Raw genomic sequence first — 24,800 nt, forward strand, 5'->3', positions numbered from 1 at the left:
TCACTGGGGTGGGCATTGATCCAATACGACTGTGTCCTTTTACAAAGGGAAAGTTTGGACACAGACCCACATGGGGAGTGTGCCACATGGAGCTTGGAGTTCTGTAGCCACAAGCCAAGGGACGACCGGAAGCTAGGAGAGACTCTGGAACAGATCCTTCCTTAAGTCCTTCAGAGGGAGCATGGCCCTGCCAGCCCCTTGATTTTGGACTTCTGCCCTCCAGAACTGTGCGTCAATACATTTCGGTTGCTTAAGCCTTCCAGGTTGTGGTCCTTTGTTATGGCAGCCCCGGGGAAAGTAAGACACCAAGTGAGAAACTGTTAGCAGAGTCTCCAAAGAAAGGGATTGATGGGCTAGAGAGGAGGAGGGGTGGGGGGAGGGAGTTGGTTAGGGATGAGATTGGGGGGGGGCAGCATGCACGGCCGGGCCCACCCCACCTGGACCCTGTGCTTGCTGCTTTGCCCTGCCTTCCCTTACTGGTTGCCTGCCTCAGTTCTCAGCTGGACAGGCTGCCTGGGAACAGATGTGATCCTGCGATGCTGGGAGGCTAGATCAGTGACAAGCCTCCTAGGAGAGGCCTCTGTCCCCATCGTAATAGGACACAGTTGTTTGGGAGGAGTTTGCTAATCTGTGAGTCACATCCTGACACCTCAGATTTCTCAGATAGGCTCAGACTTCACCAAGCACAGCAAGGAGAGTGAATTGCCTCAGAATGACCCACAGTCATGAAGCCTGTCAGACTGTGGGGCCTTTCCAGGTGCCACAGTAGGTCTCTGAGGAAACCGGGTCTGGACCTCCATGGTGTCAGTCGACTGAGTTTGGGGCTGTGTATTGTTTTTGTGGCTCTGTCTTGTGTTCCCTGACTCCTGCTCCGGGGCCTTGAGACTTCCTGCAGAGGACCCGGGGGGAGTTACCTCCTACAGCTGCGGAGGCTGACACAGAAGGCCCCCGCCTGGTTTGCCCCAAAGAAGGCCCCTCCAGAAGGGCCTCAGGGCCCTGCTCCTGGTTGCATGGAGCTTGATCATCAAAAGTAAATTAATGTCTCAGCAAGGCTTTGGAAGTCTGTTCCAAACAGGTGAAATGTCTTTTGGGTGAAAGACATTTGACCACATCGAGAAGGGACTGAATAAACAAAGGCCTGGTTTAACCTGCCTGACGGGCCACACAGACTTCTCCATTTGGCAGATCGGCCCGTCCAGTGGGATAGGTGGCTCTGTCTTCTCTAAATACCAAGAACGCCTTCAGAAAAGCATTTCAAAGTCAGTGGGAACTCTTGGAAGAAGGTCTGCCAGCCATGAACACCTGGGCTTGTCCTGAATGCCTTTAGGAGAGGGCAGGTTCCATTAGCACGGGTTTGTGAGCCAAGCACAACTTGGTTCAGAGGTGTGAGACCTTGGCCTGGGGCTCCACAGACCTGAGAGGGGCTTCATTCTGCCCCTCCCCCTCCCCCTCCTCTCCATAGATTTGTTCCTCCAGCTAATCCAGAGAAGTCACTTAGCCATTCCCAGTGGTGGTGGAGAGGTCCCAACTGTGTGGCTTTAGAACCCAGAGGCTCATCTTTGTGGACAGCCAAGTTTCCTCACTTAGATCATAATTTGTGGACATGCACCTGGGTGTGTCTGTCAGCTCATGTCATCAGAGAGGGGTGGGGACAGGGCCTGGCCCAGAAGGTCTGGACCCAACAGAGAGGAGGGGGACATTTTGAGAGGAGAGGAGGGGATTCTACCGAGGGACCTGCCCCCGCTGCCTTGGGTTCAAGCCTCAGGACACGGGCAATAGCGTAACCAAGGGAGACCAGGCCCCTGGAGGAGGGAGTACAGCAGGCGTGGGTCACTATGGCCTATGGGAAGCAGGTCACCGAGCCCCCCTGCCTCTTTGCCCTCAGAATGAGGGAGATGTGTGACAGGAGGAAGTCAGGGGGTTGGGGCTGCTCAGGGTCATCTGCTGACTGGAGACACGTAATATGTTGTCTCCAGAGAACTGAAAACTTCCTGCTGAAGACCTCATCGAGTGCTCAGGTGTCAGCACCCGCCTCTCTGTCAGCAAATGGGGAGGGAATATTCCAGCCAGGCAGTGTCTGTACATGATTACTGGGGCAGCACGTGGAAGGGTGGCTGTTGAAGGTGACGTGTCTGCGTCCACACCTGGGAAGGGCAAGAGGGAGAGAGTGCCATGGCATCTTCACTGTGGTTGGGAGCCAGTCCCATCTGGTGCCAGAATCCCACCTCCCCCTCTGTCCCAGCTCTCCAGTGCCACAGAGAATCCAGTTTTGTCAAATTCCTTGAGGCTGGATTTTCCCAAAGGATGTGCAGTGAACCCTTCTCTAGTGATGTGTGGCCCAAATAAATTTGGGAAACCTGCCACACTCTCCCTTTGGAAGAACCCACAGCTCACATTAGTGGGTATCAGAGACTCTGAGAAACCCATACAGATGAAGCTGTTTGGTTTTGTTTAGCTCTCGTTTCCTCCTTTTCTATAACTTCTATTAACTGTAACTTCTATTTATGTCCCGCCGACCCAGTGAACCCATTAGGCAGCAGACACCCCATTGGTGGTTAGAACAGACTCGTGGATGTTGTGTATAGGTTCCTGTCCAGTCCTTTGAGTAAGTGAAGCGGTCATCAGTATGTGCCTATCTGTGTGCCCAGCTGCCTCCTGTCATTCCTCCCCAGCTGCTTCAGACATTCATCGCAAGCCATTCTCTGGTCTCGTCATCTCCTGGGGACTCTCATGGGATAGCTCCTGGTGGTCTGTGTTCGTTTTAAGACACTTCCTCCCGTGTGACCCACAAGGGGCCAACTTGGGTAGGACTGTCCTCCTTTACTTTGGACACTGCCCAGGGATTTGTGTTCCCTTTCTCATCAGCAGCGTCCATGTCCTTGCACAACAAACCCAGAGGTGAGGCCATTGCCAACCTTGGACAAAAGAAATAAGATGGCAGCTAATGATTGCTGTGTCGGTGAACTTAAAAGGGGTCCTGTGTTTTCTTCCCTTAGGTCATCTTTGCTTTGAACCAGACCCTCCTGCAGCAGGAGAGCCTTCGAGCAGGCAGCCTTCAGATCCCCTACACGATGGAGGATCTCATCAAACACTATAACTGTGGGGACCTCAGCTCTGTCATCTTCAGCCATGACAGCTCCCAGGTGAGGGCCTGTCCTCTGACCCTTTCAGCGTGCATTTAAGCACAAGAGTAAAGACATTACCTACTGACACCTGGACCTTCTGTGTACAAAGGATCGAGGTCATAAAGGGCTCCAAAAATAAAATTGGGCAGGTTTAGATGTTGAAGGAGATGCTGCAGCTAACAGAGGCATTCTTTATGCTACTGGGAACTGGGGGCGTTGATGAGCGTTAATTCTCAGATTGAGGCAAAGAAAGATTGAGGCAAAGCTTCGAGGGATCCAGCAGCCGGGACGGTCTCTGGGGCACGGAAGGGATCTGAGGGCGAAAGCCCCCTGGCTGACTTAGGCAGTACTTCTGGGAAGTGACGGAACAGAACTTCAGCTGCACCTTAGCAGTGGCTTCTAGGAGCACGTCAGCAGGATGGGTTGGATTGTGCCCGTGACCGAGCTGGTGTAGTGAGTGACACACGGGACAGGTTTTACCTGTGGCCTCTCAAGGGGGAAGGAAGCTCAGAGTGCAGCCTCCCTACGGGGATGTTTGTTACTCTTTTATCAACAAGCTTCCTGGGGACAAACCATGGCTTCCTACCCTTCCCCCACCATACCATATGGCAGTGGCAAGTGCCAGCTGAGCTTGAGATGGGGAGTGTGTTGTTTCCAGCCCCAGGACCAGCGTCCTCATGAGGGAGGAGGACGAGAGTGATGCTTGGGGTGTGTTAGATCTGGGGACCCTGTTGTAAGGCAATGTGCGTGAATATAAGAGGTGAACAAGGAATGGCAGCTTGGGGAGAGGGACAACAGAGGCTGGACCCAGCATCAGCCCCACAAGCGTCAAAATAGTTAATGAGCTTTCTGGAGAGTCTAGTGCTGGAGGAAGTAAAACCCAGGCGAAGCAAGCAAGGGGAAGGGGAGAACAAGGAATGCACTAAAGAAGGAATAGTAGAGTTTATGGTGATGACAGTTCTTACTGGCACTTGTAGTGGGTGTGGGGTAAGTGGGGAGACAAGTCACCGTCAATTGGGACACATTAAAATCTGAAATGTCAGGAAAAGCTAATAGGGACGGGGGATTTGGAAGTTAGATGGGTAAATGCGAAGGCTGGTGGGGGCGGTCAGAGAGAGGCACCTTATGCTTCCCTTTTCTGTGGCTCCTTCATCCCTGGCCTGCTCACAGCGCCCCCACCGGTGGTGTGGGGTACTGAGGAGGTGGTGCCAGGAGGGCCAGACTGGTCACGCTGAGGGGCACAGGTCAGAGGGCACATTTGGCATTTAGAAGGGACAGCAGGATGGCAGTGGGAGGCTGCCCTGCACACTCTGGGCGGCCTGTGGGGAGGGGCGGGTACAAAGGGCATGCTGTGCTGAAGAGAAGGGACATGGAGAAATGGACAGAAGGATCGCACATAAACGACAGGATTTTTGAAAAGACGATAAAGGAATAGATGAAGGTTTTGGATTTGGATATGAAAAAAGTATCATTTCAAGTAAATAGCCGAAGAGGATCTGTTGTTGGTGAAATGGAAATGGACGGCTGTGCCACAGAATAAGGACGTTCAGAAGGCCTTGGAGAGGCTACTGCAGGTGGGAGAAGCTGCCTGGGTGGATATCCTGTTTTATAAGCTTGCAAATAGTGAAGCTTGTTAAATCCCTGGGTAGAGGAGAGAGCGCCGCAACCAGGAGGAGGGGATCCAGGTGGGGTGGGAGAGAACCCGCGTGTCGCCTCATTTACAGCCGCTGGGCTGCAAGTACCACCCGGAGGGTCAGAGTTTTGGTGTAACATCACCGTTTGTTAGTCCAAACACCGCAGCTGGCCAAGATGTGTGCCAGAGCCAGGTGAAATATTTGCCAGGAGGGCCAAGAACACCGGAGAAAGAGGAAGACATGGGAATTGGAGACGTAATGACAATGAACATGTATGGAATTTAGAAAACAGTCAAATGGCTATAGGCGTTCCACGTGTTTGGTGGTAGAATCATAATTATTGGTTCTAAACTATGTATTTATGTAAAAGTATTTTCCTAAAGAAAGCATGTGTGAATCTAACAAGTACAAACTCGGGATGTGCTAAGGCAAAAGATAGGGTCTCCTTATACAAACACATGGTGCCAAGCACTCTCATTTAAATGGAAGAGAAGCGCTGTCTAAAATAGCCCAAGGGTTCTTTCAGTGCTTCGTTTACTGTGTTTGCACCTGGGTTACAGACAATGATATCCCAGTTTGAGAAAAAGCAGGTGGGAGACCCCACGAGTGGGGCGCCACCCCCCGCCCCCGACAAACGCTTGACTGTCTAGGCTGGGTGATTTGGTGCTCAAATTAAGCAACTTCGTTTGTTACTCTGTTGCCCCTAATTTTTTCCTTTTCTCTCTCTTTTGGCGGAGGTTCCCAATTTTATTAACGCCACGCTGCCGCCCCAGGAGCGCGTCACGGCGCAGGAGATCGACAGCTACTTCCGCCAGGAGCTTATCTACAAGCGGAATGAGAGAATGGGGAAGCGGGTGAAGGCGCTCTTGGAAGAGTTTCCTGACAAAGGCTTTTTCTTTGCCTTTGGAGCTGGTGAGTCGTAGGTTACCTCTGCTGGGACGCTGGGCTTGGATGCTCCCTCCACGAGGGGCCTGCTGGGGTGGCGCCTGGAGGAGAAGAACTGAGCGGCAGGCACCTTCTCTGCCGTAGTTCACTCGCCAAGAGGCTCGGCTGATGCCCCAGCACCCCGCAGGGCTGCAACTTCGCTGGAAGGCCCGGGGCGGATAGATCCCGCTGCTACCGACTGCTAACAGCGTACGGGAAACAGACTGGGAAAATGATTTTATTCTGTGGGCTTTTTGAAATAAATGATCCCCTCTTCTTGAGTGATCCTATCACTTTCTATCTTTGCCCCCTCCAGAATTAAAGATGGAAGTGCCAGAGGCTGGTAGGGTGCAGAGAGACCATTTGCTGGCTTCCGCTTTCTCCCTTCATTTCTTCCACTAGCTTCGTAGACTTGGGCAAGTCACCTCCCTCAGTTTTTCTTATGAGTAAGATGGGGGGTTGGAGAGAAGCTCTTCCAGAGTGGCTGGAGAGGTCCGGTATAATTATCACTTGACCTCAAGATCCTGCTTCATTACAGCAGCGAAATCCCACCCCCCTCCCCCGTAACATAACATTCACAGGTTCCAGGGATTAGGGTGCAGATTTCCGGGGGCCATTTCCACAACGTGTGAAAATTAGTCAATATGCTAACCCCATATAAGTAGACTAAAGGCCAAGTATCACGTGATGCTCTCAATAGATGTAGAAAAAGCTGTTGATAGAGTGCAGTATTCTTTCATGATAAACACACTCCTCAGAATTGGGCTAGAAGGGAATTTACTTAATCAGCCTGTGAAAGGTCAGTATGAAAAATCCCACATTAATGTTTAATGGTGAAAGCCCAGAACAGTTTCCCCCTAAGGTCAGGAGTAAGACAAGGATGGCTGCTCTCACAATGTAAAATTAGACACAGAAAAGGAATAAAAAACATTTAAATTGGAAAGGAAGAAGTGAAACTATATTTTTTCTCAGGTGCAATGGTCTTGTGTATAGAAAATGCTAGGTAATCCATCAAAAAACTGTGAGCACTAATAACCAAAGGTATAAGGAGGCAGGATACAAGATTAATATACAAAAACCAGTCATGTTTCTATATTCTAGCAATGAAATTTTGAAAATGCGGCTAAGAAACCAGGGCCATTTATTTATTTATATTAAATTTAAATCCAACTAATTTAAAGCACACATACAGTGTGTCATTAGTTTCAGAGGTAGAGTTTAGTGATCATCAGTCTTATATAACACCCAGTGCTCGTTACATCATGAGCCCTCCTTAATGTCCATCACCCAGTTACCCCTTCCCTCCACCCACCTCCTTTCCAGCAACCCTCAGTTTGTTTCCTATGACTAAGGGTCTCTTAACGGTTTTTCTGAAGCCAGTTCATTTAAAAGCATAAAAAAATGCTTACTACTAAATCTAACAAGTGACATGTATGATGTATAATGAAAACTAAAAATATAATTGAAAGGAATTAAAGAAGACCTAAGTAAATGGAAAGACATCTCATGGTCATGAATTGGAAGACTTGATAAATACTGTCAAAATGACAGTATTCCCCCAAATTGATCTATACATTCAGTGAAATTGTTATCAAAATCTCAGCTGATGAAAATGTTTTAAAATTAGATGGTGGTGGGGCGCCTGGGTGGCTCAGTGGGTTAAAGCCTCTGCCTTCGGCTCAGGTCATGATCCCAGGGTCCTGGGATCGAGCCCCACGTCAGGCTTTCTGCTCTGCAGGGAGCCTGCTTCCTCCTCTCTCTCTCTCTGCCTGCCTCTCTGCCTACTTGTGATCTCTGACTGTCAAATAAATAAATAAAATCTTTTAAAAAAATAAAATAAAATAAAATTAGATGGTGGTGATGTTTGCACAACTTTATGAATATTTCAAAAATCTCTGAATTGCACACTTTAAAAGGATGTATTTTAGGGGTGCCTGGCTGGCTTAGTCGGAAGAGCATTAGGACTCTTGATCTCCAGGTCATGTGTTCGAGCCCCTCATTGGGTGTAGAGATTACTAAAATAAATAAACTTAAAAAGAAGATGAGTTTTATGTTACGTGAATTATACTCAAATAAAGCTGTTGTGGAGAAAATGAGAAGTTGGGCTCCTATATTTTGTTCATTGAAAAATGAACAATTTTGCCTTTGGTGGCTGGTTCCTCTGAGCTGGGTGAGTGGTTTTCCTCTTCCCTAAATCATTCTGTATTTGGATTGTGCACTGTGCCGGGTCTTACTGTGCCCACAACTGGCCCATCTCAGTAAAGCTGTTGGCTCTGGTCCTGCGGCACCCTATAGGAGTTAGGTCCCAGAAGCCCTCATGGTGTCTGGTGGTGTGATGGTGGCTCTCTGTTGGGATGCAGAACTGGTAGCTTTGTCCCAGTGGCTGTGCTGGGTCCTCCAGGAGGGAAGGTGCCAACCCCTGAGCATGGTCTTTTGCTTTCCGCTCCTGCCAGACTCAGCTGATGTCTCCAAAGCTTTCCTGATGTTCAGTGGTAAAGAGTAGGGCACTGGGTGCTAGGGGAAAGGTGGATGCTTTGAGATGACAGTGACTCGCCCTGCGGTGTGAGGCTGGGCAGCAGGTTGGTGGGCAGGTTGATCTGAGCAGATCGTGGGGCAGACCCTCTGGTTGGGGATTGTGCTGGACAGAGGGCTCAGGTGAGTCTGCAGCACCTGGGCTAGCCTCATTCTCCGGGCACAGCTCGTCGTACTGCTGCAGCTCTGGGGAGAGGCCTCGCAGCCGCTGGGCATTTGGGGATCGGGAGTGCCCCGGGCAGCTGCTAGTGCCAGGTTCTCTTCCCTGGAGCTGCTTTCTCCACCGCCTGAATCCATTTCTCCTCGTGCCTTCCGAAGGCTGTGTTGGCTGGAGGAACCCCAGAAATTGCTCCTGACACATAGTACTAGTGGTTTAAAATTTTAAAAATCTGCAGTTAGCAAACTTTTAATTGCAAAGTGAGGATAACCAAAAACTAAAAGCTCCAGCATTTGAAAGCAAACAGCAGCTTTTGCTGCGGGGGCCTGGAGATTAAATTTAGAGATGAGAAATGGAGCGCGCCTTTGGAATAGGAGGAAAATTAAGTCAAACAGAATAGCTCCGTTCTGTGATGAGAAAGCATTGGTAATGGGGGCAGTTCATTGACTTGACAAATATTGTTTGCCTTCCTGATTGGTGGAGAGCGTGGACTCTGGAGCCAGACCCCTGGGGTTTGAGATGCTATCTGCTTCATCTCTCAGTGCCTCTTCTCACCTGTAAAATGGGGATACTACTCTACCCACCTTATAGGATTGTTGGCATGGGGGGGCGGTGTCCAGTGATGTGTAAAGCACTGCACCTTGTAATGTTCAGTGACTGTTTATTTTTGTGATCACCCCCGCTGTGTGGGCTTGGTAATGGCTGGGGGAGTGAGGTCAGGGCAGCACTCTGCAAGCTTAGTAGCCACACCCCCTTCCACCCAGCCCAGGCATAATCTTGTATGTATGTATGTATGTTTATATAAGTGCATGTGTGGGGGGTGGGTAAAGTAGGGGAGGATTGGGCGGGGAGGGAGAGGGACAAGCAGATTCCCCTGAGATCATGACCTGAACCGAAACTAAGAGTTGGACGCTCTACTGACTGAGCCAGCCAGGTGCCCAGGCATAATGTGTGCACTTCTGCACCAGGGTTAATCTGGGCCTTGCCAATGCCCCTTTCATCTGAGCCAGTTGCCTCTCATCAATCTTGGAGTCATAGACCCTACAATTGAACCCAAGAATGGAGTAGGGCCCAATATCTTCTGCCACAGTCCCCGCCCTCAGGCTTCCTAGGGTCTCAGAGGGTGATCCAGGTTCATTCTGTGGGACCAGGACACGGGAGAGACCTACAGACCACTTGTCGTCTCTTCTGCAGCATGGATGTACCCTAATTTGCTGTCCCAGTCTCTGGTTATCGAATACTGAGGTGTCAAAATTGCGTAGACTCTGCCGCTGCTTAGCCTGTGAAGTCCGGAACCTGTTTTACCTGTTTTCTAATTTAAAGTGGGGATAATAACAATCCCTCTAAAGTTCTATGCCATCACATGATAGATTGCTACAATTTAATGGGCCATTTAGGACATTAAAGTGCCATACACTGTCACAGACAGGGACATGTCAGTTCTGAGCATCAAAACCAAAGGAGGGGCGCCTGGGTGGCACAGTCTATTAAGCATCTGATTCTTAATCTCAGCTCAGGTCTTGATCTCAGGGTCATGAGTTCGAGCCCTGTGCTGGGCTCCATGCATGGAGCCACCTTAAAAAACAAACAAACAAACAAAAAAACCTGAAAGGAAAGAAGGTTAATCTCAAGGTCTACTTTTGGCCTTTAAAATGCTTATTTGAAAATGTCACCACAAGCTTATCTGTTTGATCTTTGTTGTTTTTTATTAAAAGGGAAAAAGTGAGGAGCGCCTGGGTGGCTCAGCGGGTTAAAGCCTCTGCCTTAGCTCAGGTCATGATCTCAGGGTCCTGGGATCAAGCCCCGTGTCAGGCTCTCTGCTCGGTGGGGAGCCTACTTCCCCCACCCTCTCTGCCTGCCTCTCTACTTGTGATCGCTGTCTGTCAAATAAATAAATAAAATATTAAAAAAAAAAAAGGGAAAAAGTGAAATAAAATTCAAGCTGAGGTTTCCAGCTATGGTGGCTTCTGCTAAACGGAGGTTTTTTTTTGTTTTGTTTTGTTTTGTTTTTTAAAGATTTTATTTATTTATTTGACAAAGAGAGATCACAAGCAGGCAGAGAGGCAGGCAGAGAGAGAGGAGGAAGCAGGCTCCCTGCTGAGCAGAGAGCCCGATGCGGGGCTCGATCCCAGGACCCTGAGATCATGACCTGAGCCGAAGGCAGTGGCTTAACCCACTGAGCCACCCAGGCGCCCCTAAACGGAGGTTTTAACTGTACATTTATCTTTATGTGTCAGACAGAAGGGGGCTTGGGTCTTAGAGGTGGTTGGCTTGTATAAATGAGGAGAATGGTCAGGACTGTTAACAGTGCCTTCAGAGGTAGAAGGTTGGGATTTGGTGTCTAGGCTGTCCTCTTACTGTGTGATTCTGGGCAGCTCACTGCACCTTTCTCATCCTCTGTGTCCTCATCTCTGAAATAATGGTTACTGCTCCCTGTCTACAGACACTCTGGAACTCTCCTGGGCTGGAGAGAAGGGATGGAGGGTTGCCCAGATTATTTCTTTGATCTGGGGTGTATGTTTGGGGGTATGTTTAGTAATCATGGGAACTGCCGTGTTTCTGATCATTTTTCTTCCCGCAGGTCATTTCATGGGCAACAACATAGTACTTGATGTCTTGCGGCGCGAAGGCTATGAGGTAGAACACGCCCCTGCTGGACGAACCATCAACAAGTAACCTTCCTGTGCTTCTATCCTGGTTGGGGAGCAGTTAGGGGGACCAAGACCCCCACGGGGCTGCCTGGGCACCGAGGCGGGCTGTCCCCTGAGGGGCTCCAGAGGCCCCAGCAAGGCTCTTATCACCTTTCCCATCTGGTGGCTAAATGGACACTTGGCACTCAGCTCAGCTGGCATCCTGTTGTGGCTGCGGCTCTGTCAGACGTGGGTCCGCTGCAGGCAATTTGGGCAACAAAAGACTGTGGACTTTTCCTCACAGTCTTGGGGCAGAGAAGGAGAAGGGAAGACTGCTCCATGGTCCTGGGGCCCCCAGGATGGGTGGTTTGGCTTAATGCTCAGTGCCCTTCCAGTGGGCATTTGGGAGGTTTCAGGGAGGCAGATAGTGGAATCTGTCATATTGTCAGGTCAGAGGGGCTAAAGTCGCAGGACGCCCCTGTGAGACCCATCTTGGGGGCAGGAGTCAAACCCCTTCCCTTTCCCTGAGCTCCCCCCGCACCCAGGTCAGTTTATTTCTAATTTTGATGGCCCTGTGGATACTTCCTTCCCCTTCCATACTAGTCAGCTTGGGCTGCCATCCCAGCTGCCACAGACTGGGCACTTGAACAACAAAAATGTATTTACTTCCAGTTTTGGAGGCCAGAAGTCCAAAATCCAGGTGTTGGTAGGTTCAGTTTCCCCTGAGGTCTCTCTGGCTTGCAGATAGTGCCCTCTGTGCACACATAATCCCAGCGTCTCTCTCTGTTTAATTTCCCCTTCTTACAAGGACACCAGTCAGACGATCCCAGCCCACCCTAACAGCTTCATTTTAACTTAATCACCTCTTTAAAGGCCCTGCCTATGAATGCAGTCACATTCTGAGCAACTGGCTGTCAAGGCTTCAACGTAGGAATTCATCCCAGAACACAAGTCATTCCTCGCTCCACTTCTTCCAGATCGTGGTCACCAGCGCCCCCTCCTGGCAGAGATCTCAGCGGTGCTGAGGAGAATGCGGAGGTCGTGGGTGGTCCTCTGCTGAGGGGGTAGAGAGGGGGTAGGAGGTGGTGCCTGCTTATGGCTGCCCTTCCCCAGGTACCCTCTCTCTCTTCAGAATCTCCCTTCAACTCATGTTGTTTCAAGCCAGGGCCTCTTGCTAGCCCCTCACTCCAGAGGGTCCTCCCTCACAGTCCAGTGACACCCCCCCCCCCCCCCCCCCCCCCCCCCCCCCCCCGGGGAGGGCAGAATTCTGCCAGTGTCCCTCAGTACAGCCTGGGCCCGTCTTCCCCCGCTACTTCATACCTACGTGCAGTGCGTCAGTAGTAACCATTCTGCACTGGCACTCCTTCTCTGCAAAAGCCCTCACCTGAAGACTCCTCATTTCTCACCTTCATCACACCTCAGGCCTCCTTTCTCCGGTTCGCTCCTCTCCTTTCCCCTGGCCCTCACACTCTGATCCATTCTTTCCTTTCTGTGGGACTAACCTTGCAAGTGTCCCTTCCTCAGACACCTTCAGTGGTTTCTCCCTGTTCTTTTCCAAAGTCCGATTCCTGTGCGCTGATGTCTCAGCTCCCAGACCCTACCGTTTTTCCAGCACAGGTAGGCTTCTTGCGTGGGAAAACCTCCCGTCCAGGCTGCTGCCTGTCCACCTCCCCCTGACAGGGAAGACCCTGCCCCTCCTTCATCCAGCTCTGATGATGGCCCAAGTGTGGCTCTTTCTCTCCCTCCTCTCCTCCTTCAGCCCTGGACGGAGAACCCAGCCCTTAGTGGTTCTCTGCTTGGTTTGGGGGGACTGGGTCTTTCCTCACCTATTGGCTGTGTGCTCCTGGATAGCAGGGTGGGCAGGACCCCCTGGTCCCTTCTCAGCTCCCCGCCCTGCTGTGGGCTGACTCGGCTGCTGTTTGGCACCCAGTGCTTGTGGGTGCTGAAGAGGACCCTGACGTGCCCGTGTGTGTGTGTATGCATGTGTACGTGTGCATGGGTGTGCATGTATGTGTGTGCATGTGTACTTCCTACTTCTCTTTCTAACCCTGAAACCTGCCTCTGGGAGGAAGTAAGGTCAGGAATCACAATTTTGAAAATCTCTCTGTGATTCTGATGCACAGTGAGGGCTGAGAACCATGCTGACATCCAGCCCGGCCGCTCACATTTCCAGGGGAGGAAAGAACATTTACTGATAGATTGTCAGGTGTCAGCCAAGTTCACACGGACACTCAGTTAATCCTCAAAGCCAGCCTGTGAGGCAGGTGTTTCTTCTCCTTTCCGGACAAACAGAAAGATCACACAGGTCATCAGTGCCATAGTGCGGCTCAGACTGCCCCACCTGCGTGTCCCTTCTCTTTCTGCCCTTTCTTCTTCTATGTTTTACTTCCCAGATCCTATGTCTTTGCTCATGCAGTTTCCTCTGCCAGAGGGTCAGTCGTCATCCCTGCCCCTAATTCTGTCAGAATTTGTGAGGTCCAGTACAAATGCCCTGTCTTCTTCTCTGCTCCAGCCAGGGCCCACCCCCACGCAGGAATTCCCGAGGGGTTTCGTGTGTGCATCTGTGGTAGCTGTCCTGGCGTCTGGCACACCCTATGTGCTCCATTTGGGTAAATGTCTATGACTTTTTAGTGGTGAGCAGTGCTCCCAGGGGAGGCCACAAGGGAGCAGGAAGTCTGGAAAGGAGCTTCTGTTCAGGAAGAGGAGGGGGCAAGGGGATAAGGGTCTAGAGCTGGGGGGAGGGTGGGGGGAAGTGTCCACAGTGAAGGTATTGGCGAGGGCCAGTGCAGTGGCTGTGGACGCACCCACTTCCTTCCTACTCTCCTTAGCAGCCATCTGATAACCCTTGAGGGATGATTCTGATCATATGGAACTTGGATCTGGGACAGGCTGTGTGAATGAGGGGGCAGGAGGCCTTCCAACTGGTGACCTAGCTTACTCCAGCCCTGCCAGTCCCTTGGGGTTTGGGGTAGACCAGGACGAGGTGGTCAGAGAAGGGCTGTATTTTGGAGTAAGGGGAGGGCAACTGGCAGCCACTCCCCTCCACTGTTACCGGAACACACAGCTGGAACACACAGGAAATGCCGCTGGCAAGGCTCCTGCTGGGCTGATCCCAAGGATTTAGCCAGTCCCCCACACCCACACCTCTTCCAGAATAATGGAAGCTGTAGGGTTTTTGTTTGTTTTTGTTTTTGTTTTTGCTGCCACAACAAACTACTATAAAATTCAAGCAAAGGATTATTTTACAGTTCTGTAGATCAGAAGTCTGACATGTCTCATTGGGTTGACATGATGTTAGTGGAGCTGCATTCCCTTCTGGAGCCTCTAGGGGAGAATCTGTTTACTTGCCTTTTCCAGTTGACAGAGGTTGCTCATATTTCTTGGTTTGTGACCTCTTCCCCCATGTTCAAAGCCAGTGACACTGCATCTCGCTGACCATTCTTCTGTACTTACATCTCCCACAGGCCACAGAAAAGTTCTTTAGCTTTAAGGATGCATGTGATTAGATTGGGCCCACCCAGATAGCCTGGGGCAATCTCCGTCTCATAGTCCTATGTCACATCCAGAAAAGCCCTTTTACCAGGAAAGGTAACAAATGTATTCACAGGTTCTGGGGATCAAGATGTGGACTTCTCTGGGGGTCATTATTCTGCCTACCACAAATCCAGTGAGGATCTGGTGAATGTTCCTTAGGCTACACAGGCGTGTGCTCAAGGCTTCTGGCCATGCTTGCTGGCACACATCCAGTGTCACTCATCCCCACACAGAGGGACTGGGAGGAAGGGGCATGCACATGGAATGTGGACTGTGAGCTCAGCCCTTTGTGAAGTGTCTGAGTCGTTTCAATCCTCACAGCAGGCAGGCGAGATAGCTCAATTTCACAGAAACAGCAAAGGCCCAGAAAAGCTAATTACCTTACCCTGGTTTCCAAGCCTGGGCTCTTTCCTGGATACCACATGTCCTCCTGTGGGTGTGTGCCCAGGAGAGGGGCCACTGTCATCCAGTGTTTCTTTCTTGGAGACTTCCATGGAGTGAATAGATTATATGAAATTCAGGCAGGGGACAAACAGTTTCTCCGCCCAAGAGTCCTCTACTGTGGCCAAAATGACCATGGGCCTAGGCTTCATAACATAACTAGAGGTTTTGCTAAACTTTGGGAATTCAGATGGACCAAAGCATGGTAACCTATAACCTCAAAGCTCTGATGGGATACTTAAGCTAGCCCAGAAGTTCTGGGATGGATTGGGCTGTATTCAGCCCCTGGGATTTTCTGTTCCTGGCAGAGCAGCAGCCACCCCCTACTGCCCCAGGGACCCTTAAGCCTATGCCTGAAACTTTGTGAACATTTGTCTGTAGGGTCTCTCCCAGGAGATTATAGCGACACCATGCTATACTCTCCATATTTTCTATAGTGAACTAGATTAGCTTTATAAACAAAAAAAAAAAAAAAAAAAAAAAAAAAAAAAAAAAAAAAATCTTAATGATGAATGTTATTTGAAAATGGCACTGAATCCTTATTGGGACCTAGGGTAAGGAAGTTTATTTTCCTGGTCCTTAGTTTCCTCAAATGGTAAAGTGGATGTTATGATTCCCCAGGACATCTCAGCTGTGAAATATGAGAAAGATAAAAATCAGGAGAAGTAAAATCAATTTCTTTTGGATTAATCTACCCCCCCCACCCCCGCCACATGCAGGGGTAATTAACTTGGTTCTCAAGCGCTGGCCTTGGATACCTGCAGTAACTGGACCGAAGTCTTCTTGTGTCTATTGTGATGTGATTTGAACAGACCTGAAGCTGTGATTTGTCCCACTGTGAGGATCCACTGCTTGAAGCCATAAGAGCTGAGCCTTCATGAATTTGAGTCCATGTTCTTTGCTAAGTAAAAGCAACAGACCTTGTTTTGAGTGCCTACTGTGTACCAGAGCCTGTTTGGGTTATATGGAGGTCAAGGATGACATAGACATAATCTCTGCTGGGTAGAGGGCCTTGGCATGGGGTCTGCCTGACCATCTGCTCCTAAATCCTCTAGGAGGCCACCAGAATCTTGGAGAGAGAGAGGCAGGGCAGTTTTCCTCTCTAGGCTCCAGTTTCTTGGCATAATGAAGAGGTTCATCTAAGTGGTGTCACACTTACGTGTCAGGCATTGTGCTGGGCTCCAGAGACAGTGATGAATCTGGCAGGTCCTGTTCTCCAGGGATCTTGTAGCTGCCACTATATGTTGCTTGGATTCCCAGCCTCAAGTTCAGAGTTCAGTTCAGTTTCTTCTTTGCCATTTGAGGAATTCCCTTCTTTTACCTTTTTTGCCCACCCTGAGTCTTTCCCTTTTTCATTTTTTTGTCTCTTATACCTCCTCCCTTCCTCACACAGGGCCATGAATATTAATTGACACCTCAGTTCTGTCGGGTTGTGGGTCAGAATTGAGCCCTGCTTGGGGCTAGTGGGCAGTTCATCAAGGCTGAATCAGGGCAGAACGACCGAGTTCTTACATATGCTGGTCTGCTACACCACATTGTTGGAGGATGCACTTGGCACATCCACGGCTCCCTTTTCTGAGGTGGATGGGAGCCTCAGGGCCCTCAGTGCCTCCATCAGGAGACAATGGGATTGACCTCTAGTAGCTGGGATTCATCTCTTACTGACCCTTCTCAACCCCAACTAAGCCCTTGACAAAAGTCCTGTTGTGGGAAGAAAATTGGTCCTTCTAACAGCTTATTTCCCTACCAGAAGAGATTCTTGGCGGGGGGGGGGGGGGGGGGGGGGGGGCTAAAGTCACCTTTAGGGGAAGACTAGAAGCAAGTTTGAGTTTCTCATCAACTGTGAAAAACATGTTCCCTTTGGGGAGGATGGCTTATGGTGAGGCCTGGGGTAAGGTGGTCAGATGCCAGCGCTGTGAACAGTAGCAGTCATTAGGGGGGGATGGGGCTGCTACAGACTCATTCTGAGTAAAGCCCTTAGGAGGGTAAAGGAGGGATTAACATGATTAAGGGCCACTTCAACTGTCCTAGGTAAATGGCATTTAAACATTCTTCATGTTGCTTTCAATGCTGTAATCTTCAGTGACTTTCTAGACCGTGTGACCCATTGTTAGGGGAGGGGAGTAATTATACACAATTTAAAAGAAATCTTCTGCTTCCTCCCCAGCTGGGGGATTTGGAACGACTATGGTGACAGTATGGGAGGGAGAAATTAAGGTGTCAAAGTGATCAGTTCTGGAGGCGGCATCGAGAACCCTCCCTAGCCAGCTTGAACTTTCACATTCTCTCTCCCTTTTGAGGCCCTGAGGGTGGGGAGGACGCCATGCTGTGCGACTGTCTTTCAGATCCATCTTCCCTCCACCCCTGTTCACAGAGAGAAGAGCCAAACTCCGTCCTTGGGGCTCACCTTCTCGTCCATCTTTGCTCCGGAAGTGCCTGCTGTGGACATGCGAGCTCCGGAAGCTGCGTTTGCGGCCCACTCGCTGTTTCTGCCTCACGAGTCCCCGCCTGGAAGTGCCGACCTGGGTGGTGGGGCCGAGCCGAAGTATCTGAAGAAGTGGAGGCGGTCACGCCCACAGCGAAGTCAGCGGCTTAGGCAGTTCAGTGATCTGTGGGTTCGACTGGAGGAGCGGTGAGATGGTGCTTTGGGCTGGGCCGGGCTGGGCTGGCCTGGGTAGGGCCTGGCAGGGAGCCCATTCCGGGCATCCATGCGCCCCCTGGGAGTGTGGGTGGGGAGAAGCCCAGGAATGCCCACCACACTGCTTAAGAGTGAGGGGCTTCAAGGCTCTGGTGGTGATAAGTGCCCCACTGGTGGACCAGCCTTTCCTGTTCCTCACAGTCTTAAGCACTGGTGTTCCGGTCACTGTGATACAGATGAACCCAGATTAAAGGTAGTTGCTTCAAGCGGGAAGAAGGGCAACATGTTTATCTTTGTTAAAGGATGGTGTGGTGGGGGAGCTGGTGTGGGTATGCATGAGTGTGTTGGTTTGCCAGCCCTTTCTGCACTGCAGATCAGGGATTTCATAGTTTTGCAGAGTTGGAAGCATCCTTGTAAGAATGGGCTTCTTCAGCCCCCACGCTTGACCGGGAGTAGGGTGACCACAGAATGTACTCTCAGAGATGCTTAGGGGGTAGATCAGAGGTGGGCAGAGGAGTCAAAGATGATGACTCAGCCTGGTCTGCAGGGCATAAGGCTTCTGGAAGAACTACATCAGAGAGGCCTGGGATCCAGGATCCAGTTCAACCTGAATGTATTGAGTTCCTTCTATGTGCCTGCTTTTGTGTTCAGGGCTGTGGCTTTGGAGTAAACCAGGGATTAGCCATCTGCCTTCATGGAGTTCACATTCTGGGGAGGAATCCAGATCTTGAGTTGATCGTCTGCAAAGGAAGTATAGGGTGCTGTGGGAATGTGCTTTTGTGTGTGTTGGAGGGTTGTGTGTGTATATAGGGCTGAGCACCAGGAAAGGCCTCATGGAGTGACGGACCTTTCAGCTGATACTGAGTAGAAGCCTGACAAAGTGAAGTCCAACGAACAGAACTTTCGAGTCTGGATCGGGAGATTGAGGGATCTGATGCCTGCGTAGGTGCTTAATAATGTTGATTGAGTAGCAACTGAGCAAGGAGGGGAAGGAGTTCCAAGCAAAGGGAACAACTTGAAGGCATGGAGAGAGTGAGCATGTTGAAGAAACCAAGATGAAGTAATTATGGCTGGAGCCTGGGAAGTCAAGAGCAGTGGGTTGGGGTGGGGTGGGTCCAGACAGGAAGTGGGGTGGAATGACTGAGAGAATTATGCCTGCAGGAATGAGGAGCCATTGGAGGCAGGAAGCTGGCATCCAATGTGCTGTGGAATTGGTAGCTTCTTTGTTTTTGTTTTTTAAATTTTAAAAAGATTTTATTTACCTATTTGAGAGAGAGAGTGAGTGGGAGAGGGAGAATCTGAAACAGACCTCACTCTGAGTGGGAAACCTGACTGGGGACTTGATCCCGTGACTGTGAGAGCATGATGTGAGCCAAAATCAACAGTCAGATGCTCAACTAACTGAGCCACCCAGGCAGCCCTGGGATTTGCATTTTTATTTTTTCACTTTTTAAATATTTTATTTATTTATTTGACAGAGAAAGAGAGGGAGTATAAGCAGGCAGAGGGAGAGGGAGAAGCAGGCTCCATGGTGGGCAGGGAGCCAGATGTGGGCCTCAATCCCAGGACCCCGAGATCATGATCTGAGCTGAAGGCAGTCGCTTAACCCTCTTAGCCACCCAGGTGCCCTAATTGGCATTTTTAAATGGAGGGAAGCTGGGTGCCAAACAGGACCTGGAGAACAGGGACAAATCCTGTTGTATCCGTGTTCCACAGTACCTGACAGGACAGCCCTCCAACCATCTTTCCTTGGTGGAGGAAGAAATCAACCTGTTCGGTACTTTTTCATTCTGGGCCATTTCCTTTCAAGGTGGCCCGGAGTTGGGCACTTTACAACTGAGCTGAGCTGAAAGGTCCAGGTGGGCCTGAGACCATGGGCCCCTCAGCTCATACTGTCTTGATTTGGGCTGTCTGCATGGTGTTCACACCAGACTGAGCTGGGGTGGGGGAGAGAGCCAGATCCCAGGGAGGACACCTCATGGCTTGGATGTGCCTCTCTGTGTGGTCAGTGAGGAGGGTCCCTGCCTAAGATCACCCAAAGGCTAATGATAAGCAAGTTTGAGTTGGGCCTTCTTGGACCTAGAGTGTTGATAATCTCTGAACCAAGAACCATATCGCTGGGGGACATGCACTGGTCTTAGCACTTGTATTAGCTGGGTTTGTTGTAGCAGTGGTATTAAGGGACAAAGACACCGGAAGCCCATTAATATACTAAATCCATTCCCATCTATCTTTAAAAAAGGGAGATGAAAAGAAGCTGTGTGGGCCTTTGGGGGCCTTGGAGTAGCCAGTGGATCCTGCTGTGCTCTGAGACTCTTGTCTTTTTCTTTTTCTCCCAGTGTCATGGTCCCACAGCGCCAGGTCCCCATTCTGGATAGGTCCGTCTCAGCCGAGCTGCAGCTCCAACCGTGGGCATTCCCACCACAGCCAGTTGGTAGCCAGCAGTGCCTGCCTGTCTCTCTGGACTCCTGTGTTCTGGGTGCTGGCACTGGCTTTCCAAACAGAGGCACCCCTCCTGTAATGACTGGAGGGGCCAGGCCAAGCCCCTGACCCCATGGACTTGAAGGATGGCCATTCCTGTACTCCACACTCTGCTCTAGCCTTGATAGGCCCAACCCAAGAAAAGAGAGTAAAATGCAGTGTTGGTTCTTCTCTGTCCAAGAATTGACTTTGGGTTATCCAGCAGAGCTTGGGGTAGGTGTACAGTTTTGTAACGTAATGAGTTGTATGAAAATAATTATAAATGTATTATATGAAAATAATTAAATACATTTTCTGTGTAGACTTTTTCCTACAACGTGTATATATTATGCAAACAACTCTTGCTCACACCCTCTGGATACTATTACTGCTTCATTCCTGGGCTCTGCTCCTGGGCTTCTGCCACTTTGGATCCTGACCCTGTTCTCCTTCCTGCTGCTCCTCTTCCTACTCACTGCGGGTTCTGGATTCTGGGGAGTCAGTAGGCCGCAGGACCTTTGTTTACTCATCTCTATTTCAGGTCTGTGATTAGGGTACTTCCTGCACTCTGGCAAGCACTTTAATTACGTATAATGGGTCTCACTGGCATGCTGAAGACTGGGTGAATGGGTGGGTTTTGTCAAAGGGGCTGTGCAAGAAAGTGGTTTCCAAACACTCCCTCTTCCTGTCTTGTTATTTATTATTTATATGTCTGTGTCTTATGGTGAATCTATAGAAAATGAATAAGAGTAGAATTGTCTTGGTTGAGTCTGAAATGGGAACTTTTATCCCTACCCCCCACCCCTTCCTGCCCCACAGCAAGGTTTCCTTAGGGGCCTTCAAGCAGCTCACAGAAACCCGGAGGGTCTGTGTAGGACTTGGATGGGACCAACAAGAAACAGATGTGTTTGTTCCTAACGTGGTTTGGGGAAAGCCTGATTGCCTGGGCTTGCAGTGCTGTGATCTTCTCTTCCTAGACTTGTTGTGGGTGCATTCACAGTCGTTTCCAGGGCCCAGAAGATTCTGGGGTCTACTTAAAGAGTGGTGTGGTGGGACTCAGGATGCCGTCCTCCACCTTTGCTCCATTTTGCACCGTGCACCCTGTATTGCAGGGGTAGGAGGGTTCAGTGTTCCTGGATTCCCTTGCTGCTATGTTTGAGATTCTCCTAATGAGCTAGATTTACGTGCCTTGGAAGGTGGAAGGGCTCAGAAGATCTTTTTCTTCGGGAGTGGTGGCAGATACGTGGAGGCTCCAGGAGGCACGAGTTTGTGCAGTGGCCTGGCGCTACATTTCCTTGTCCAGTCAGTCGCCTGCTCCACGAGTGTGGTACAGCTGTGAGGTCGGCAGTTTCCCACAGCTCTCTGACCTTGGATTACAGCTGCTGTGGTGCCCGATGTCCACCTCTGACTTCTGCTACAGCCATTCCCATGGCTTAGTAAGCACCTTTTCCCGCTTGGAACGCCAAGAGTAGCCTCGGATTCCTGCTCTGAACTCTAAGGTAATAGAAGTGCTCTTTGCTTTTCCGGGACTTGAGTCTGTTTTTTTTTTAACTTGGATAGGAATGGGGATGAAGGTGGAAGTAAAATGGGAAGGCAGGATTACTGGGTCTGACCCAATTCTTGCAAATTTCTGTTACGGGGGTGATGTAGCTTAATCCGTCCTAGCCAGGTGATTCCCAGTTTCTTGGCTCGTGTTATGGCTGAGGAGGCAAACAGACCCTTGTTGGCAGGGCTGACACAAGATAGTTTGCCACAGTGACTGCCCCATCTTAGTACTGGCCCAACAACCTCTGCTTGTGGTGAGTAGGCGGGCTCAGACCATCCCGGCTGGGACTTGGCTGCTTTTCACGCAGGCTCATCTAAAGTGGAAGGAGAAGCTCTGTACTTGGGCAAGACCAACCTGCACTTCGTGAAGCATAGCAGCTTTTTCTGAGGATTGTAGTATAGCCCCGTGGGGTGGGGGAACAGGCATCTTGGGGTCAAGATCTTGTTATGCAGCTCATTTGCTCATCAGCTTCCCCTGTGTTGGGCTCTGAACCTTAATCATTTCCCAGAAATGGAAGCACCTGGGACCGTGTGACTGCAGTAGACACCAAGCCTTTTGTATTAGCGTGAGGAGGAAGGAAGCCCCTGTGGGTAAGGCATGGCTGAGCTCTGACGGGCTACTGACGGGAAGCTGCCTGACTCACCTGGGGGGGGGCAGGTTTAAGAGGTGAGTGCTGAACCCACTGCTTTCACATCAGAGCTTGAATTAGCAACAGGAAGAAACATTCAAAGTTTATTTTAGGTTAGAAGAGAAAAAACACACTTACTACCCTCTTAAGTCAGATCCAAAGGAAAGCTGTTTTGCTCACATATAAGTTCTGCAGACCTTTGTCCCCCATCAGGAAAGATCTCTGGCCTGGTTCTTTTTTAGCAGGAGGTGGCAACTTTTCACTCATTTAGCTGGCAGAGCAAAGCTGATCCCTTGGCAATCCAGTAATCTCTGGACCGCTTCGAAGGTAAGAGGACAGTAACCACAAAGTTGGTTGAGTGACCTAGTTAAGGATACAAGGACAAAAGGTTTGTTAAAGAATAACCCCTTGATACAGAGAGCACTGTATCAAGATACCTGGTTTCAGGCCTGACTCAGTCTGTAAAGATAATGGGTAGCTAGCCCTCTACAGATTTTAGTTTTATGCTCTGTAAGATGGATATGTTAGGACATGATCCTTTAGGCCCTGTCCAGCTCTGACTTTGTATAATGTTGTAAAGGATGTTTCAGATTCTCTGCAGTCTGACTGAGGGAACACTGGACTATGATTCAGCCCTGAGTTTTTAGTGGGACTTGGGATGCATTTGGTAGGTTGGGCATCTGTTCATTTGTCCATCTGTCTGTCCATCCATGCATGCTTTGTTTCACCCTGCAGTTGGGCACCAGGGCTCCTGAAATGACTAAGCACAATTGTAGATATTTGGTCCTCAGCTGTGGGGCATCTGAAGTAAGAGGTCACTTTTGCACTTTTGCACCAGGACCAGTATGAGAAGTAGAGCATTCTGCCCTCAAGATGGTATTGCATTCATGGAAAACCCCATCTGTGTGGAAGTGGAGAAGGTGGTGCTGTCTCCTACAGAGAATGCCTATGTCTTCCCTTTCCTTACTTTTGTATGCCATGCCCTGCATGGTGCCTAGGCAATGCTTGAGTGACGTTTTATAGTACAGATGCACCACACACACACACACACACACACACATCTATACACATATACCTAGACCCACACATACACACATTTATATATGTATTTAATGGTTAGTTTGATTTAGGATTCGAATGAGGTCCATGCCTTGCAGTAGTGATGGGTTTTTATTTGATTTGATTTGAGAGCATGTGAGTGGGGGTGGAGTGAGGGAGAGAGAGAATCCCAAGCAAGCTCCACACCCAGCAAGGAGCCTGATGTGGGGATTGATCCCACAACCCTGAGATCACAACCTCAGCCAAAATCAAGAGTCAGATGCCCAATCTACTGAGCCATCCAGGTGCCCCAGTGATATGTCTCTTAAATCTCTTTCAGTTGGTAGGTTTCCCCTTCTGTTCCTTTTGCCATGCCATTATAATTGTTGAAACAACCAGACTGTCCTGTCAAGTTTCCTACAGTCTGGATTTTTGCTGACAGCATCCTCTGGTGATTTTAAATGTGTTCCTCTATCCCTGTAAAGGGGTGGTTAGATCTAGGGCATGATCACATTCAGGTTTGAGTTTTTTGGGGCAAGAATACTTGAATAGGTTGTGTGTACTTCCATCAGGAAGCACCTTATATCTGATTTGTCTTTCTTTGTTGGGATATTAGCTGTTGATAATTATTACTTAGAGCCATTATTTCATTAGGGTTAATAATTTTTATTTATAGTTATGCCCCCCCTTTTAAAATTTTATTAACACATAGTGTATTATTTGCTTCAGGGGTATTCACAGGTCTGTGAATCCTTAGTCTTACACAATTCACAGCACTCATCATAGCACATACCCTCCCCAATGTCCACAACCCAGCCACCCTATCTCTCCCCCATACCCCCCAGCAACCCTAAGTTTCTTTCCTGAGATTAAGAATCTCTTATGGTTGTCTCTCTGGTCCCATCTTGTTTCATTTTTTCCCCTCCCTCCCCCCCCCCCCCAACCTCCCACCCTGCCTCTCAGATTACTCATATCAGAGAGATCATATAATTGTCTTTCTCTGATTGACTTATTTCACTCAGCATAATACTCTCGAGTTCCATCCACATCATGGCAAATGGCAAGATTTTGTTTTTTTGATGGCTGCATAGCATTCCACTGTATATATATATACACCACATCTTCTTTATCCATTCATCTGTTGATGGACATCTAGGTTCCTTCCACAGTTTGGCCATTGTTGACACTGCTGTTATAAACATTCAGGTGAACGTGCCCCTCTGGATCCCTACATTTGTATCTTTAGGGTAAATACCCAGTAGTGCGATTGCTGGGTCGTAGGGTAGCTCTACTTCCAACTTTTTGAGGAACCTCCATACTGTTTTCCAGAGTGGCTGCACCAGTTTGCATTCCCACTAACAGTGTAGGGGGGTTCCCCTTTGTTTGCATCCTCGTCGACATCTGTCCTTTCCTGACTGGTTAATTTTAGCCATTCTGACTGGTGTGTGGTGGTATCTCACTGTGGTTTTGATTTGTTTTTCCCTGATGCTGAGTGATGTTGAGCAGTTTTTCA

General features: G+C 49.6%; 2 protein-coding genes across 3 annotated transcripts in view; one reads left to right on the forward strand and one right to left on the reverse strand.

The window, feature by feature from the left end:
* Positions 1 to 24,800, forward strand: part of TRABD2A (TraB domain containing 2A) — a 130,256-nt gene that overhangs the window by 33,911 nt on the left and 71,545 nt on the right. Inside the window, 6 exon segments of the mRNA XM_047745431.1 lie at positions 2,997 to 3,143; positions 5,497 to 5,671; positions 10,954 to 11,044; positions 17,352 to 17,609; positions 19,955 to 20,017; positions 20,019 to 20,309. Of these exon segments, the coding sequence (XP_047601387.1) occupies positions 2,997 to 3,143; positions 5,497 to 5,671; positions 10,954 to 11,044; positions 17,352 to 17,609; positions 19,955 to 20,017; positions 20,019 to 20,136 (852 nt within the window). The 3' untranslated portion in view covers positions 20,137 to 20,309.
* Positions 22,364 to 24,800, reverse strand: part of DNAH6 (dynein axonemal heavy chain 6) — a 229,344-nt gene continuing 226,907 nt past the window's right edge. For both annotated transcript variants that reach the window (XM_047745429.1, XM_047745428.1), the window contains one exon: positions 22,364 to 22,612. In XM_047745429.1, coding sequence (XP_047601385.1) covers positions 22,509 to 22,612 — 104 coding nt within the window. In that variant the 3' untranslated portion in view covers positions 22,364 to 22,508. The remainder of the gene's footprint in view (positions 22,613 to 24,800) is intronic.

This window comes from Lutra lutra, chromosome 9 (assembly GCF_902655055.1).
Source record: "Lutra lutra chromosome 9, mLutLut1.2, whole genome shotgun sequence".
NCBI classification, from domain to species: Eukaryota; Metazoa; Chordata; class Mammalia; order Carnivora; family Mustelidae; genus Lutra; species Lutra lutra.